We start from the raw sequence: 17865 nt of genomic DNA on the forward strand, positions 1-17865 counted from the left end.
TGAAATGAAATATTTTTATATATTCATAACATATGGCAGGGTTAGTTTATTCCAATTACTGCATAATTGCATTTTTTAACATTCATAATAACTGTGATAGATTTTATAAAGCACAATTTTATGAAATATCTTTTCCCTACATAGAGGATCTGATTAAAGCTGACTGGACTTTGTTTTTTTATTTTTTAACATCTTTATTGGAGTATAATCGCTTTACAATGTTGTGTTAGTTTCTGCTGTATAACAAAGTGAATCAGCTATACATAGACATATATCCCCATATCTCCTCCCTCTTGCATCTCCCTCCCACCCTCCCTATCCCACCCCTCTAGGTGGTCACAGAGCACTGAGCTGATCCCCCTGTACTATGCGGATGCTTCCCATGTGGCACATATATACAATGGAATATTACTCAGCCATAAAAAGAAACGAAATTGAGTTATTTGTAGTGAGGTGGATGGACCGAGAGTCTGTCATATAGTGTGAAGTAAGTCAGAAAGAGAAAAACAAATACCATATGCTGAGTAGATTTTTAAAAAACAGATTTGCAAAGAAGTTTTTTTTTTTCCTCCTCTCTGATCTAACATTTTTTGAACTTAAATTCCTGTACTTTGTGTCATTAGAGCAAAGCCACAATTTCCTTGTACTACTTGAGAACATTTTAGAGACATCTACTGGAAAAGCAAATTATTGCAATTTTTATAAAATTGGCTTAAAAAGTATGTTGTTACTGACATTTCAAAAAACTTTCTCGCATATCATATCACAAATCTAGCTCCCTTTCTGAGACAAACTCGTTGACCCTCAAAAAGATATAACAAATGTAAAATATATAAAAAGTGTTACTTTGCCATTGGACTTAATGCTCCTTTTTCTCCCAGCAAAACTCTATTCACTTAGACTTCTTAAAACTTAGTTTCTTCTTGACAGTATGACTAATATTTTTAATAAACTGATCTAGAACTTATTACCAGAATTTTGATTATCTGAGTTGCAGCAAAAAGAGCATCTGTGGAGGGTTAGTAATATTATAAACAGCATATTGGAGAATAAGACAACGGAATAATTGCCCCATGGATTCTTTTTTAACTCTTTATTTTATATTGGAGTATAGGTGATTAACAATGTTGTGTTAGTGTCAGGTGTGCAGCAAAGTGATTCATTTATACATGTACATGGATCTGTTCTTTTTCAAATTCTTTGGACCCGAATTTTGAATCACAACATCCTTTCCGAACAGGTCGGGGATGGGTCTATAGAGAGAGAGAGAGAGACAGAAAAAGAAAAAGAGAGGGTAGAAAGTGAAGGAGGAGAAATAAACAAGAGTACAGTTGCCAGCAATTCCATTTTATTCCTGATCTACCGATTTTTTTGTATATTTAAAAAGACCTCCCTACTGCAATTTAAATTAAAATGGTTACTTTTTCTATTATGAAATGAATTTTGTTGTGGGGAGGAAACTTGTTGGGGAAACAGGGAGTTGTGAAATTCGTGTAATAGTTTACAAATTTTCTGTGAATAAAATAATTTCCTCTTGTTGTAAAGGACTAGCACTGAAGTAATTATCACGGTAGCTACATAACCAGGTTTTCCAAACCCTTGAGGGCTCTGAAGAGCTTTAAAGGATGGATCAGTCACACTGATTATTCTTGCCATATTTGGAGCTGCTTGTCATATGAGACAGTGTGGAGAGTGCTGTCAAAGGAAACCTGACAATTTTCTCTGCCACATAAGAATAAAAGACTGTTGGCACATATATAAAGTGTGATGAAAAGGGGCGGGGGACCTTGGCACATAATTGGGTAGGAATCAGAAGGAAAATATGTGCACCTCCCCACCCCCGCTCCAAGGATAGATGAGATAATGAAGAATGGCTCAAGGGACAAAGGGACTCAGTAGTTCTTGATACTACCAGTGCATCAACTGCAGTAATAAAGAATTCAACAGCTTTTATGTACTTCAATAAAAGGGAAGATGAGGATGGTCAGGATGCCGTAGGGAGCAACAGTCGGTTCTTTTGGAATCACAGTTGTATTAGAGTTGATTGTATGACAAAATGACACAATGGGCATATCTGCCATCAGAAAATTATTCCTACCATAGATTTCAATAGAAAGAAGTCCTTCCCACAGCAGCTTAATCAGCACATACCTGAATTATGAGTAATTCTAGTTACAGTATTGTGACAGAGAGTCATAGAACTGTTCTGGGACATTTTTGTTAATGGGGATTCAAGATAACGATTTGTGAATCCAGTATTAAAGATATCCACAGGTTGCATCCATTAGAACATGAGGTGTTAGTAAGCAATCAAAGCTAAACTGTTTGAATTCATTTAAATATTTCATATAATACTTTTCTAAAAAAGGGAAAAATAGTACGTAGCAGGTATTCAAAACTGTCAACTCGTCTTGTCTCTTGTGTGTATATTTATAATGATGGAATTCTATGTTTTTCCCTCCTAGGCATATACAGTCCATCATAGTGATTAATAATCGATTAGCAGGTATAAAAGGAAGAAGCATGAAACAACACAGTCCTCATCAGCTGGACACCATGACATTCTTTGACATACAGACTTTGCTTCCTATCTCTTATGTACGATAGGGTGTGGAACGACATTCGAAATTTCTAGAAGCGTATATTGTGAACAAACACTGAATATTTAAGAAATGATCATGGAATTAAAATCCTTTTTCATAAGGAGAGAAATATAAAAATTAATCTTAGACTTTAGAAATATAATTCTAAATACTCTTAACCGTCTGACATACACAGACTATAAACAAATAGGTTTTACCGCTGTGAGTATATCTGTGCACCTCACGGAAATTAGAAATCCTTTGAAAGCAGGATCATATTTGGAGTTTTTCTTTTTTACAATATGGTAAAGTATCTTGTTTGCAAATATTTTCGGTATAGATGATATTTTGTTTAAAACTTTATTTTACCTGGTTATAAATGAAGTACATATTCATGCTGTACTCTGGAAATGTATTAAATTTTTATAACATCTTTGAAATTAAGGCCATATCCAGAATAAATAGCGTTACAGTGAAATTTGCCTATAGATTCTCAACGAATGGGCTAGAAGAACCATATATAATATCCTTAACTAAACTGCAGGTTTTCTAGAGCTTTTATGTTACAACTTTCTTTTTGTAAAATGTGCATCATAATGGTTTCTCCACACTTACATTAATTTTTAATCACAGTCTCTTACACTGCTGATTGAATTCCCCACTACCGCTAATAGCCTTCCTTGTACTATTCATTCATTTAAAATATGTATGCGGAGGCCATATCTTACGTTTCACAGGGAACCTGTTTAAAGCCCAAAGCAAAATAACAGCCACATGGATGCTACGCCACAGCAGGTTACCATGTACTTGATGAGCCTTTTGCCACCAGAAAATCCTTAAAATCTGTTGAAAAAATGGCTCCATTAGGAGATTTTTTTAAAAGCAGGATTATTCATGTCATATTGGTATATTCTTTACAACTGAATTTCATTTATAGACGATATTATTTCCAATAACTGCACTGGAACAAAACTAGAGGGTAATCTTATTTTTACATAAGGTCACTTCTAATGACAGTTTATTTAAACATATACAATTAGGATTTCTGATATTTTAACAAGGCATGTGTCTATGCCATATAGCTAAGAAACAGTAAGGTATGTAGTCAGGTCTCCAATTATTCATCCTGTGAAACCAACACAAAAATGATGAGAGAAGTTAAAGGACAGCTTATGAGATATCACAGCTACTAAATTAGGAAGCTCGAAGAAAGTAACAGTCTTGATAGTTTGGCTACATGTTAATTAACTTTGTTCAAAAGATAAATTGCAACTCTTTTCTTCACTGGAATCAGTCGCTTATTCTTTAGAAGTTTTATGCTTCTCATTGTTATTATGAAATTAAGATTAGAATATACCTTCTAACTGACATTTTGGTCCACTGAATCCAGGACAGCACTTCCATTCTAATGAGGTAACAATTTTATGTTGCATCCTGTACACAGGATTTGATATCTTCTGAGATCTAGAGAGGAAAGCAGTTGGGGGAAAACAGATTATTTGTCTCACATTAAATTATCAATTGGAATAAAAGTGTTTGGGATGATACCTGGAATATAATAAACATTCAGGGACTTCCCTGGTGGTGCAGTGGATAAGACTCTACATTCCCAATGCAGGGGGCACAGTTTCGATCCCTGGTCAGCAGATCCCACATGCATGCTGCAGTTAAGAGTTTGCATGCCACAACTAAGGAGCCCACCTGCCGCAACTAAGACCCCATGCAACCAAATAAATATTTTAAAAAAATAAGCATTCAGTAAGTGTTATCTGTTCTTATTATAATAATCTTCATCATCAATATTATTGTCAAACTTAGATTTCCTTACATTACAAAAAGCATTAAGGTTTATACTTTTTGGTATTTTAAATTTATACCTATCATTATGTTTTCTAAAGACTCTATAACTTTTCCCTTGGTAATGCTTTTCACTAAACCAATGTTAAAACTTATTGTAATTCTAATTTTTAAATAGTTTATGGGAATAATTTTTTTAGTTCTTATTTCTTAAATCATTATAGTTAAAAGGATGTGTTTTCCTCCAGATCAATATCAAATAACTCAAAACAAATCAGATATTCTACTGTGACTTCAACCTGTACTTTCTCATATCTCAAGTTTTTAAATTGTACCATCTATTATTTCTCTCATCTAGTATTTCTCTAAGAGGGAGGTGAGGAAGGGAAGAGGATCTAACATGAGAAAATGTTGTTTTTGAGAAGAAACCATGAAAGGGAAATAAAGAAACTATAACATTTCAAATTAACAATCAATATAAGTAGTGAATGGCCCTAAATTGCAGGCGTTATGTATGTAAATGGAAATCATAAATCCAATTTGGCCATATTAGCCTTATCCTCATGACTTCAACATTTAGCTAATACCTATCAAATGATTCTGTGAAATGGGTATGTATTATCTTGTTTAGTCCTCATATTAGTTCTATGAGGAAAGTATTATTATTATCTTGACGTGCTGATGAGGAACCCGAGGAACAGAGAGATGGAATACTTGCTGCAAGTCCCACATCTAAAAGTTATCGAGCTAGGATTTTAATCCACTCTGCATGGCTTAGCCTCTCCTGTCATTATCTAGAGTTTGTTATGTGTGACTATGGGGCGACCACAGTAGTCACTCTCATGGATTATGTATTATAACAGACTGGGTTTTAGTTTCTGCTATAACCTGATGGGCAATTAATTATGTGTGAAATTATTCCTCAATTTTAAAATGAGCTGTAAGACTCCTTCCATCTCTGAAAGTAGGCTAATCATTCATCTGTGTTTATTTCTGTAAATTATACTCAGCCAATAACTCTGTTCAGTGAAATATCATATCTAGTCCAACAGCTAGTGCTAAACAGGAAGTAAGGTAGCTTGGAAAGGATTCTTTAGAGTTTATTAGGGTGAACTCAAGCAGTTAGTTGCATTATTATTGGATTCAATGTTCCTGCTTTGGCAAACCGGATTGCTGGTGTATGTGGCTCAGACAGAAAGAAAAAGTGACAAACAGTGCATATGCGCTGAAATAGTGAGTGAATGGAGAGAACCATTCAAATGCAGAGAAAGATAAGAAATGAGAATAAAGATACCTATTCCTAGTTTGTTTAAAGAGAGAAAAAAGCTCACCTTGAACTCAGAAGGGCAGTATGATGGGGGTTACTGTAGTAATAGTTTCATTACTAAAGAATTAACAGTGCATTCTTTGTATCTCAGGTTGACTAGGAAATTGTCACAAAGGGAGTAAATGCCAGAAACAGAACTGGAGCTCAGCTCTCCCAAGTCCCTAAGATATGCTTAGTTCTCTGGACCATGAGCCCTAGCTATTTCTTTAGGGACTACGAAACACCTTGATTTTATGTATCCTTATTGCACACTGTTCCAGATTGCCAGTGTGTCAGATTCACTGCCTGAGTTACTTGTATGACTATTTGTATAACATTAGCCATCATGGCCTGAATGACAATTTTAGTTTTTATTGCAGGCATTCCTGAAACACCCCCAGCTGAGCTACTGTGACTGTATGAATTCAGAGAATTTATCAATTACTCAGCCCCACATTTTAGGACAATTACATAATTAAAACAAAAACCCCTAAATAAGTCATTACAATAGACACAAGAAGAAAGGCCCTACTTAGCTGCTTTACCATGCATAATAGCAATTAGTGGCTTGCAAAGTTATGGACTTCTCTTTGGCCTAGTATGAAAGGGAAATTATCAATAGCCCTTTAAAACTGTGTATGAATTTAATGGAATTAAAGGACAGGATTGTTGGTCAGGTCATAGAATAAAAGTAATAGTAAAAATAGAAAGACACATGAGTTAACATTCACTGAAGACTCACAGAGTACCAGGTACCAGGCTAAACATATTACTCCATTTATCTCACATATTCTAAAAACACCCACATGAGGCAAGTATAATTAGTTTCTGCATTTTAACTTATTTAAGATCATACTTCCAGTTTAATGTGATGACCCTACCCTGACCCTCCTATACTTACATGTACCTGGGATGATTAACTTTCTCTATATATTCCAGGCCACACATGATTATGGTACAAGAAGTAGGTATTTTCAAAAAATATTACATACCTCTGAGGACAGGATCCACTGGTCCAGCCACAGGGCCCTCTACCAGCTGGAACATAAGTGACTTGGTTGTCCAGTATCACTGTTGGAGATAATCTGGTATGTACATAAGCACACCAGTTCCTAAGGAAGAGATCATTTTTGTTAGAAAAAAATTGTCAGAAAGAATTCTTTTCATCAAAGTTATTTGCATAGACCTATACTGTCAGCACTGTGTATCAGATACATTGAAAACTTGATATCTGGCTTTAAAATATCTAGAAATGACAGAAAACATATGTTACTTCATTACTGTACTGATGGACAGTAAAGAAGCACTGTAAGGGGAGATTTGAGAAGATGGCGGAAGAGTAAGACGCGGATATCACCTTCCTCCCCACAGATACATCAGAAATACATCTACACGTGGAACAGCTCCTACAGAACACCTACTGAACGCTGGCAGAAGACCTCAGACCTCCCAAAAGGCAAGAAACCCCCCCACGTACCTGGGTAGGGCAAAAGAAAAAAGAATAAACAGAGACAAAAGGATAGGGACAGGACCTGCACCAGTGGGAGGGAGCTGTGAAGGAGGAAAGGTTTCCACACACTAGGAGCCCCTTCGCAGGCAGAGACTGTGGGTGGAGGAGGGGGGAAGCTTCGGAGCCGCGGAGGAGAGTGCAGCCACAGACACGGGTGTGGAGGGCAAAGCGGAGAGATTCCCGCACAGAGGATCGGGGCCGACCGGCACTCACGAGCCCGAGAGGCTTGTCTGCTCCCCCGCCGGGGCGGGCGGGGTTGGGAGCTGAGGCTCGGGCTTCGGTCGGAGCGCAGGGAGAGGACTGGGGTTGGCGGCGTGAACACAGCCTGAGGGGTGCTACTGCGCCACGGCTAGCCGGAAGGGAGTCCGGGGAAATGTCTGGACCTGCTGAAGAGGCGAGAGACTTTTTCCTGCCTCTTTTTTTCCTGGCGCGCGAGGAGAGGGGATTAACAGCGCTGCTTAAAAGAGCTCCAGAGACTGGCGCGAGCCGCGGCTATCAGCGCAGACCCCAAAGATGGGCATGAGACGCTAAGGCTGCTGCTGCCGCCACCAAGAAGACTGTGTGCAAGCACAAGTCACTATCCACACCCCACTTCCGGGGAGCCTGTGCAACCCGCCACTGCCAGGGTCCCGGGATCCAGGGACAACTTCCCCGGGAGAACGCACGGCGCGCCTCAGGCTGGTGCAACGTCATGCTGGCCTCTGCCACCGCAGGCTCGCCCCGCATCAGTACCTCTCCCTCCCCCCGGCCTGAGTGAGCCAGAGACCCCGAATCAGCTGTTCCTTTAATGCTGTCCTGTCTGAGCGAAGAGCAGACGCCCTCAGACGGCCTACACACAGAGGCGGGGCCAAATCCAAAGCTGAACCCCGGGAGCTGTGCGAACAAGGAAGAGAAAGGGAAATCTCTCCCAGCAGCCTCAGGAGCAGCGGATTAAATCTCCACATTCAACGTGATGTACCTGCATCTGTGGAATACCTGAATAGACAACGAATCATCCCAAATTGAGGAGGTGGACTTTGGGAGCAAGATATATTATTTTTTCCCCTTTTCCTCTTTTTGTGAGTGTGTATGTGTATGCTTCTGCGTGAGATATTGTCTGTATAGCTTTGCTTTCGCCATTTGTCCTAGGGTTTTGTCCATCCGTTTTCTTTTTTCTTTTTTTTTACTTAAAAATTTTTTTTCTTAATAATTTTTTACTTTAATAATTTTATTTTATCTTACTTTATTTTATCCTCTTTCTTTCTTTCTATTTTTTCTCCCTTTTATTCTGAGCCGTGTGGATGAAAGGCTCTTGGTGCAGCAGCCAGGAGTCAGTGCTGTGCCTCTGAAGAGGGAGATCCAACTTCAGGACACTGGTTCACAAGAGACCTCCCAGCTCCATGTAATATCAAATGGCGAAAATCTCCCAGAGATCTCCATCTCAACACCAGGACCCAGCTTCACTCAACGACCAGCAAGCTACAGTGCTGGACACCCTATGCCAAACAACAAGCAAGACAGGAACACAGCCCCATCCATTAGCAGAGAGGCTGCCTAAAATCATAATAAGCCCACAGACACCCCAAAACACACCGCCAGACGTGGACCTGCCCACCAGAAAGACAGGATCCAGCCCCATCCACCAGAACACAGGCACTAGTCCCCTCCACCAGGAAGCCTACACAACCCACTGAACCAACCTTAGCCACTGAGGGCAGACAACAAAAACAACGGGAATTACGCGGCTGTAGCCTGTGAAAAGGAGACCCCAAACACAGTTAGATAAGCAAAATGAGAAGACAGAAAAACACACAGCAGATGAAGGAGCAAGGTAAAAACCCACCAGACCTAACAAATGAAGAGGAAATAGGCAGTCTACCTGAAAAAGAATTCAGAATACTGATAGTAAAGATGATCCAAAATCTTGGAAATAGAATAGAGAAAATGCAAGAAACATTTAACAAGGACCTAGAAGAACTAAAGAGGAAACAAGCAATGATGAACAACACAATAAATGAAATTAAAAATACCCTAGAAGGGATCAATAGCAGAATAACTGAGGCAGAAGAACGGATAAGTGACCTGGAGAATAAAATAGTAGAAATAACTACTGCAGAACAGAATAAAAAAAAAAGGATGAAAAGAACTGAGGACAGTCTCAGAGACCTCTGGGACAACATTAAATGCACCAACATTCGAATTATAGGGTTCCCAGAAGAAGAAAAGTAAAAGAAAGGGACTGAAAAAATATTTGAAGAGATTATAGTTGAAAACTTCCCTAATATGGGAAAGGAAATAGTTAATCAAGTCTAGGAAGCACAGAGAGTCCCATACAAGATAAATCCAAGGAGAAACATGCCAAGACACATATTAATCAAACTATCAAAAATTAAATACAAAGAAAACATTAAAAGCAGCAAGGGAAAAACAACAAATAACACACAAGGGAATCCTCATAAGGCTAACAGCTGATCTTTCAGCAGAAACTCTGCAAGCCAGAAGGGACTGGCAGGACATATTTAAAGTGATGAAGGAGAAAAACCTACAACCAAGATTACTCAGCAAGGATCTCATTCAGAGTTGATGGAGAAATTAAAACCTTTACAGACAAGCAAAAGCTGAGACAGTTCAGCACCACCAAACCAGCTTTACAACAAATGCTAAAGGAACTTCTCTAGGCAAGAAAAACAAGAGAAGGAAAAGATCTACAATAACAAACCCAAAACACTTAAGAAAATGGAAATAGGAACATACATATCGATAATTACCTTAAATGTAAATGGATTGAATGCTCCCACCAAAAGACACAGACTGGCTGAATTGATACAAAAACAAGACCCGTATATATGCTGTCTACAAGAGACTCACTTCAGACCTAGGGACACATACAGACTGAGAGTGAGAGGATGGAAAAAGATATTCCATGCAAATGGAAATCAAAAGAAAGCTGCAGTAGCTATCCTCATGTGAGACAAAATAGACTTTAAATAAACACTATTACAAGAGACAAAGAAGGACACTACATAATGATCAAGGGATCGATCCAAGAAGAAGATATAACAATTGTAAATATTTATGCACCCAACATAGGAGCACCTCAATACATAAGGCAAATACTAACAGCCATAAAAGGGGAAATTGACAGTAACACAAACATAGTGGGGGACTTTAACACCCCACTTTCACGAATGGACAGATCATCCAAAATGAAAATAAATAAGGAAACACAAGCTTTAAATGATACATTAAACAAGATGGACATAATTGATATGTATAGGACATGGCATCCCAAAACAACAGAATACTCATTTTTCTCAAGTGCTTATGGAACATTCTCCAGGATAGATCCTATCTTGGGTCACAAATCAAGCCTTGGTAAATTTAAGAAAATTGAAATGGTATGAAGTATCTTTTCCGACCACAACGCCATGAGATTAGGTATCAGTTACAGGAAAAGATCTGTAAAAAAGACAAACACATGGAGGCTAAACAATACACTACTTAATAACGAAGTGATCACTGAAGAAATCAAAGAGGAAATCAAAAAATACCTAGAAACAAATGACAATGGAGACACGACGACCCAATACCTATGGGGTGCAGCAAAAGCAGTTCTAAGAGGGAAGTTTATAGCAATACAATCCTACCTTATGAAACAGGAAACATCTCAAATAAAGAACCTAAACTTGCACCTAAAGCAATTAGAGAAAGAAGAACAAAAAAACCCCAAAGTTAGCAGAAGGAAAAAAATCATAAAGATCAGATCAGAAATAAATGAAAAAGAAATGAAGGAAACGATAGCAAAGTTCAATAAAACTAAAAGCTGGTTCTTTGAGAAGATAAACAAAATTGATAAACCATTAGCCAGACTCATGAAGAAAAAAAGGGAGAAGACTCAAATCAATAGAATTAGAAATGAAAAAGGAGAAGTAACAACTGACACTGCAGAAATACAAAAGATCATGAGAGATTACTACAAGCAACTCTGTGCCAATAAAATGGACAACCTGGAAGAAATGGACAAATTCTTAGAAATGCAAAACCTGCTGAGACTGAACCAGGAAGAAATAGAAAATATGAACAGACCAATCACAAGCACTGAAATTGAAACTGTGATTAAAAATCTTCCAACAAACAAAAGCCCAGGACCAGATGGCTTCACAGGCAAATTCTATCAAACATTTAGAGAAGAGCTAACACCTATCCTTCTCAAACTCTTCCGAAATATAGCAGAGGGAGGAACACTCCCAAACTCATTCTACGAGGCCACTATCACCCTTATACCAAAACCAGACAAAGATGTCACAAAGAAAGAAAACTACAGGCCAGTATCACTGATGAACATAGATGCGCAAATCCTCAACAAAATACTAGCAAACAGAATCCAACAACAGATTAAAAGGATCATACACCATGATCAAGTGGGGTTTATTCCAGGAATGCAAGGATTCTTCAATATATGCAAATCAATCAACGTGATACACCATATAAACAAATTGAAGGAGAAAAACCATATGATCATCTCAATAGATGCAGAGAAAGCTTTTGACAAAATTCAACACCCATTTATGATAAAAACCCTGCAGAAAGTAGGCATAGAGGGAACTTTCCTCAACATAATAAAGGCCATATATGACAAACCCACAGCCAACATAAACCTCAATGGTGAAAAACTGAAACTCCACTAAGATCATGAAAAGACAAGGTTGCCCACTCTCACCACTCTTATTCAACATAGTTTTGGAAGTTTTAGCCACAGCAATCAGAGAAGAAAAAGAAATAAAAGGAATCCAAATCAGAAAAGATGAAATAAAGTTGTCACTGTTTGCAGATGACATGATTCTCCACATAAAGAATCCTAAAGATGCTACCAGAAAACTACTAGAGCTAATCAATGAATTTGGTAAAGTAGCAGGATACAAAATTAATGCACAGAAATCTCTGGCATTTCTATACACTAATGATGAAAAATCTGAAAGTGAAATTAAGAAAACACTCCCATTTACCACTGCAACAAAAAGAGTAAAATATCTAGGAATAAACCTACCTAAGGAGACAAAACCTGTATGCGGAAAATTGTAAGACACTGATGAAAGAAATTAAAGATGATACAAATTGTTGGAGAGATATACCATGTTCTTGGATTGGAAGAATCAACATTGTGAAAATGAGTATACTACCCAAAGCAATCTACAGATTCAATGCAATCCCTATCAAACTACCACTGGCATTTTTCACAGAACTGGAACAAAAAATTTCACAATTGTATAGAAACACAAAAGACCCTGAATAGCCAAAGCAATCTGGAGAATGAAAAATAGAGCTGGAGGAATCAGGCTCCCTGACTTCAGACTATACTACAAAGCTATAGTAATAAAGACAGTATGGTACTGGCACAAAAACAGAAATATAGATCAATGGAACAGGATAGAAAGCCCAGAGATAAACCCACGCACATATGGTCACCTTATCTTTGATAAAGGAGACAAGAATATACAATGGAGAAAAGACAGGCTCTTCAATAAGTGGTGCTGGGAAAACTGGACAGGTACATGTAAAAGTATGAAATTAGAACACTCCCTTACCGTACACAAAAATAAACTCAAAATGGATTAAAGACCTAAATGTAAGGCCAGACACTATCAAACTCTTATAGGAAAACGTTGGCAGAACACTGTATGACATAAATCACAGCAAGATCCTTTTTGACCCACCTCCTAGAGGAATGGAAATAAAAACAAAAATAAAGAATGGGACCTAATGAAACTTAATAGCTTTTGCACAGCAAAGGAAACCATAAACAAGACCAAAAGACAACCCTTAGAATGGGAGAAAATATTTGCAAATGAAGCAACTGACAAAGGATTAATCCGCCAAATTTACAAGCAGCTCAATGACAAAAAAACAAACAACCCAATCCAAAAATGGGCAGAAGACCTAAATAGACATTTCTCCGAAGAAGATATGCAGATTGCCAACAAACACATGAAAGGATGCTCAACATCATTAATCATTAGAGAAATGCAAATCGAAACTACAATGAGATACCATCTCACAGTGGTCAGAATGGCCATCATCACAAAATCTAGAAACTATAAATGCTGGAGAGGGTGTGGAGAAAAGGGAGCCCTCTTGCACTGTTGGTGGGAATGTAAATTGATACAGCCACTATGGAGAACAGTATGGAGGTTTCTTAAAAAACTAAAAATAGAACTACCATACGACCCAGCAATCCCACTACTGGGCATATACCCTGAGAAAACCATAATTCAAAAAGAGTCATGTACCAAAATGTTCATTGCAGCTCTATTTACAATAGCCCGTACATGGAAGCAACCTAAGCGTCCATCAACAGATGAATGGATATAGAAGATGTGGCTCATATACAATAGAATATTACTCAGCCATAAAAAGAAATGAAATTGAGTTATTTGTAGTGAGGTGGATGGACCTAGTGTCTGTCATACAGCGTGAAATAAGTCAGAAGGAGAAAAACAAATACCATATGCTAACACATATATATGGAACCTAAGGAAAAAAAAAAAAAGATGATGAAGAACCTAGGGGTAAGATGGGAATAAAGACACAGACCTACTACAGCATGGACTTGAGGATATGGGGAGGGGGAAGGGTAAGCTGTGACAAAGTGAGAGAGTGGCATGGACATATATACACTACCAAAGGTAAAATAGATAGCTAGTGGGAAGCAGCCGCATAGCACAGGGAGATCAGCTCGGTGGTTTGTGACCACCTTGAGGGGTGGGATAGGGAGGGTGGGAGGGAGGGAGACGCAAGAGGGAAGAGATATGGGAACGTGTGTATGTGTATAGCTGATTCACTTTGTTATAGAGCAGAAACTAACACACCATTGTACAGCAACTATACTCCAGTAAAGATATTAAAGAAAAAAAGCACTGTAAGATAAAAGTAAATTAAGAATAAATCAGAGCTAAAACCAGAATCTCTATTGTTTAGCTATAAGCTAAGTCAAATCCAAAATTGCCCTTATGCAGATATCAATATTAGACTGAGGTAGTGACTCAGACGTAGATCTGTTACTTCCACTGAACAATGTGCAGTAAGATGAAAATAAATAAATGATGTAAGGATCTAAAATGAGGGAAAAAATAACTTATTAGCAGCAGGTGATATGATTGTGAAGAAAGAAAATATAAAGGAGTCTATATGTAAATGATAATAATGAATGAGTTCACCAATTTAGTGAAGATCAATATAAAATGTTTTATAATTAATACAAAAGTTTAGCCATACAGTTAAGATCAGTTATAGTTTGATGTGCTAACAACAAATTTAAGAGAGATACTGTTTATAATAGGAAAAATAACATTGTTCTTGTTAAATTTAACAGCATGTAAAACATTGACCAGCTTAAACTGGTTTTGCATCCTTAAAGAGGACGTTGATTAATCAAACCTTGAGTTATTTTACAGACAGCCCCGGGCATGTGCAAGACAGGAACCCACGTGTGCAGTATAACCCCAGAGCCGAGAATCTTCAGTCTATGGAACTCAGAGAATAGACATGTTGAGGCTTTTATGAAATGAGAAGTTCTTCAACAAGGAAAACCTGGCTCCCGGCAACAGTGGGAGCTTATATGGACTAATTCAAGCCTAGCCAATCAGCTTCCAAGTTTGAAATTTCCCTAATCCCCCTAAACTTCACCGCGAGCCCTGGATGGAGAAGACACATGCGAGAGCCTTGCTTCCTGTTTCCTTGCCGGTCGATCTCGCAGACAGATGCGAGAGCCTTGCTTCCTGTTTCCTTGCCGGTCGATCTCGCAGTAGAGCTTTTATTTTCTCCAAAGCCGGTGCCTTGGTATTGGCTTCTGTGCACATTGGGCAAGGAGCCCTTGCTCGGTAGCAGTGTTGGTCACCACAAAGGGACGTAAATCTCATGACTACCTGCCAAAGGCACCACAGCCCCTGGCAGCGTGCAGGCCCTCGTCACCCACCCTGAGCGGCCACCCAGACCAAACTTGTCTAGAGGGTCAGCTGTCACATTGCTGCTTCCCGCTGCTGCTCTCCAGGCTCCTTGGTGCTACTTTCACTTTTGAGAGAAGAAACTGCACCTGGATCAGACGTCTTTTGGGTGAGTAACATCGTTAAAACGTGCCAGCACGTAAAGTTGTCTAATAACCTTCTCAGGATTGTGAGAAGGGAGGGAGACAATATAAAAGGTTACAGCTGCTGAGGTACTCAAAGGATGGAGTCCTAAGACTTTGGATTTCTTTGTCCATGTTTGTCGATGTCTATTTTGTTAGGATTGGTTAAGAGGGGTTGGCTCGCGGATGACTGTAGCAAAATATTAAACCTGATATTAGTGGGGGTCCTCTGAATCAGGCAGTAAGATATTGCTCCCTGACTAGAAATCTTGCCTTTACGCAGGGGTTGGTTTTTCACCCATGCCTAATATGATCGCCTGGAGGTATCGATACAGGTGTGTGTCCTTAATGGAACCTGCCCCGATTACCATGTTGTGTGAGAGGGTAAAGGAGAAATGAGGGAGTGTAAATCAGGAAAACTCTCCACTGCAGAACGTGTTCTGTGCCTAGGTTAGAGGAATTTCCACCCAAGACGCCTCCTTGGTGTCATTTTGCTCTGGTCATCCTGAGAAAAAGCCCTTCCAAAATGGGGTATGTCGACGATATACCTGCTAATTTAACAGGAAGGGAAAAGAAGAGACATGTGATCATACCAGTCAGTCTAAGGAGTAAGCACAGTAAAAATAAATAGGAAATATAAGAAGTAAAATTAGTGAAATGGGAGCTAAGAGAAAAATCGTCTATTTCCAAATTGGTGGCCAGCATGGAATAAAAAGCACACCTGTGTCTTTAGAGTGAGTTAATGAAAGGCAGAGACTAAAGAAACAAAACAGGTGGGACAATGTTATTAGACAAATAGGGATTTAAGGAAGGTTGAGATTGTTAAGGCAGTAACAGGACAAAGAGGAATTGTGTATAATTACTTGCAGTTGAAATAATAAATATGGTGGTCAGACTTGGCCTACATTTAGCCGACTGTAAAGCAAAGCAAAAAAATCTTCCAAAACACAAACAAAACTTGATAAGAGCTATTTTCAACAGTCTCACTAAGAATTCTCTTACGTATTAAACACATCTGAGAGTGGCTGGAGAGGGCTGAAGTATTTTGAAGATGGAGATAATGTTTTCTAATGGAGATAATATCTAAGAATCAACTGGATATAGAACTCGTATCAGTAAGTTTGTACCTGTCCTTTCTGATAATGTGGCTCTTTTAGCTACGTGCTTTTATTCTATAAATGGTAACGTATTATGTTCTTAATTCTGTATGACTTCCTACTGTATGTGGTATACTGGAGTTACGAAAAAGAAGAAAATGACTTTCTTTTGTAACACTGCCTAGCTCCAACATCGGCTAGAGTCAGGGGGAAAATGGCCTGAGAATGGGTCTTCGAATTACAACACGAACTTACAATTAAGACTTCTTTTGCAAAAGAGGAAAAATGGGAGGAAACCAGCTGTCTCCCTGTTTCTTGCAAGGAAAGAGGCCTTTATACAATTGGACACATTTGGGTTTTTCCTCAGTGAGAGTTTTAACCCTCTGGTATGAGCCAAGCTAGCAGGCATTGAACTGCTTTTAAGTGTGTAAATATGTATGTTAAAAGGAAACTTTTCCAGGAGGAGCAAACCTTGGTGGTGCTAAATACCATGGGCTACGTGGAGGCCTAAATGCATTCTACCTGGAAATTGCCCAGACGTCTAGATTAGCTCGTCTGTGATCTCTGCTGGGGAGGTAAAACGTTTTGATCTTCTCCCATGAAGATTAAACCCCAGCGTGCTCAGAAAGAAGTGAGGCCTTGATTATTTCAGCCTATATCCTCTGTCAAATTCAGCTCTGAGTCTCGGGCAGACTCCCCACTTCACTTTCTTCAAGGGGATACAGTCACCTCTTCCACCCTCCTCCCTGTTGGGTACGTTTTTCAGGGTGGCGAGCGAAACAGAGGCTGGACTTTCCTAGGCTCCTCTGCGGTAGGCAAGTCCACCTCAGCACATGGGGGAGAAATACTAGCAGGATCCTCTGACCAAACTGGCTACAGTCTTGGAGCTGCTTGGACGGATTCCTTGGCAGCTGGGAAGCATGCGTGTAGGCTACAGTTCTGACAACCATCTCCAATGGAAAGCTTTCCAGGGTTCCCTAAGTGAATCCTCAGGTCCAAGCTAGTCAGTCGTCTTGGAGGCTTGGTCCTCAGTGGCTTCTCAGGGAATTCTTATAGCCAAGTTATAGATAGTCCCTGCTATATTGGCTTGCTTCTTTCCAGTAACCGAACTAGGAGATGGAATGGGTTCTTAAACCCTCAGGTTCTTGCTTTCTCTCTCACGCCTCTTGAAGCTGTTTGATTTCCTTCTGCTTTTTTTTTTTTTTTTTTTTTTTGCGGTACGCGGGCCTCTCACTGCTGTGGCCTCTCCTGTTGCGGAGCACAGGCTCTGGACGCGCAGGCTCGGCGGCCATGGCTCATGGGCCCAGCCACTCTGCAGCATGTGAGATCTTCCCGGACCGGGACACGAACCCGTGTCCCCTGCATCGGCAGGCGGACTCTCAACCACTGCGCCACCAGGGAAGCCCCTCCCTCCGCTTTTTGAGGGGAGTGAGGGAAGGTCCTTTTCTAGAGATTTGCAGCCCACAGACTGT

The 17865-nt window shown here is 39.3% G+C and overlaps 1 protein-coding gene and 1 long non-coding RNA gene across 4 annotated transcripts in view; one reads left to right on the forward strand and one right to left on the reverse strand.

Annotated features, from left to right (window-relative positions):
* MMRN1 (multimerin 1) overlaps window positions 1-17865 on the reverse strand; it is a 77438-nt gene that overhangs the window by 36220 nt on the left and 23353 nt on the right. For all 3 annotated transcript variants that reach the window (XM_073805589.1, XM_019926421.3, XM_073805588.1), the window contains 2 exons: window positions 6678-6797; window positions 3940-4046 (listed from right to left, as the gene is read on the reverse strand). In XM_073805589.1, coding sequence (XP_073661690.1) covers window positions 3940-4046; window positions 6678-6797 — 227 coding nt within the window. The remainder of the gene's footprint in view (window positions 1-3939; window positions 4047-6677; window positions 6798-17865) is intronic.
* LOC141278826 (uncharacterized) overlaps window positions 14579-17865 on the forward strand; it is a 50435-nt gene continuing 47148 nt past the window's right edge. The window contains exon 1 of the long non-coding RNA XR_012332180.1: window positions 14579-15283. This is a non-coding gene — a long non-coding RNA (uncharacterized lncRNA). The remainder of the gene's footprint in view (window positions 15284-17865) is intronic.

This window comes from Tursiops truncatus, chromosome 5 (genome assembly GCF_011762595.2).
Source record: "Tursiops truncatus isolate mTurTru1 chromosome 5, mTurTru1.mat.Y, whole genome shotgun sequence".
Taxonomy (NCBI): domain Eukaryota; kingdom Metazoa; phylum Chordata; class Mammalia; order Artiodactyla; family Delphinidae; genus Tursiops; species Tursiops truncatus.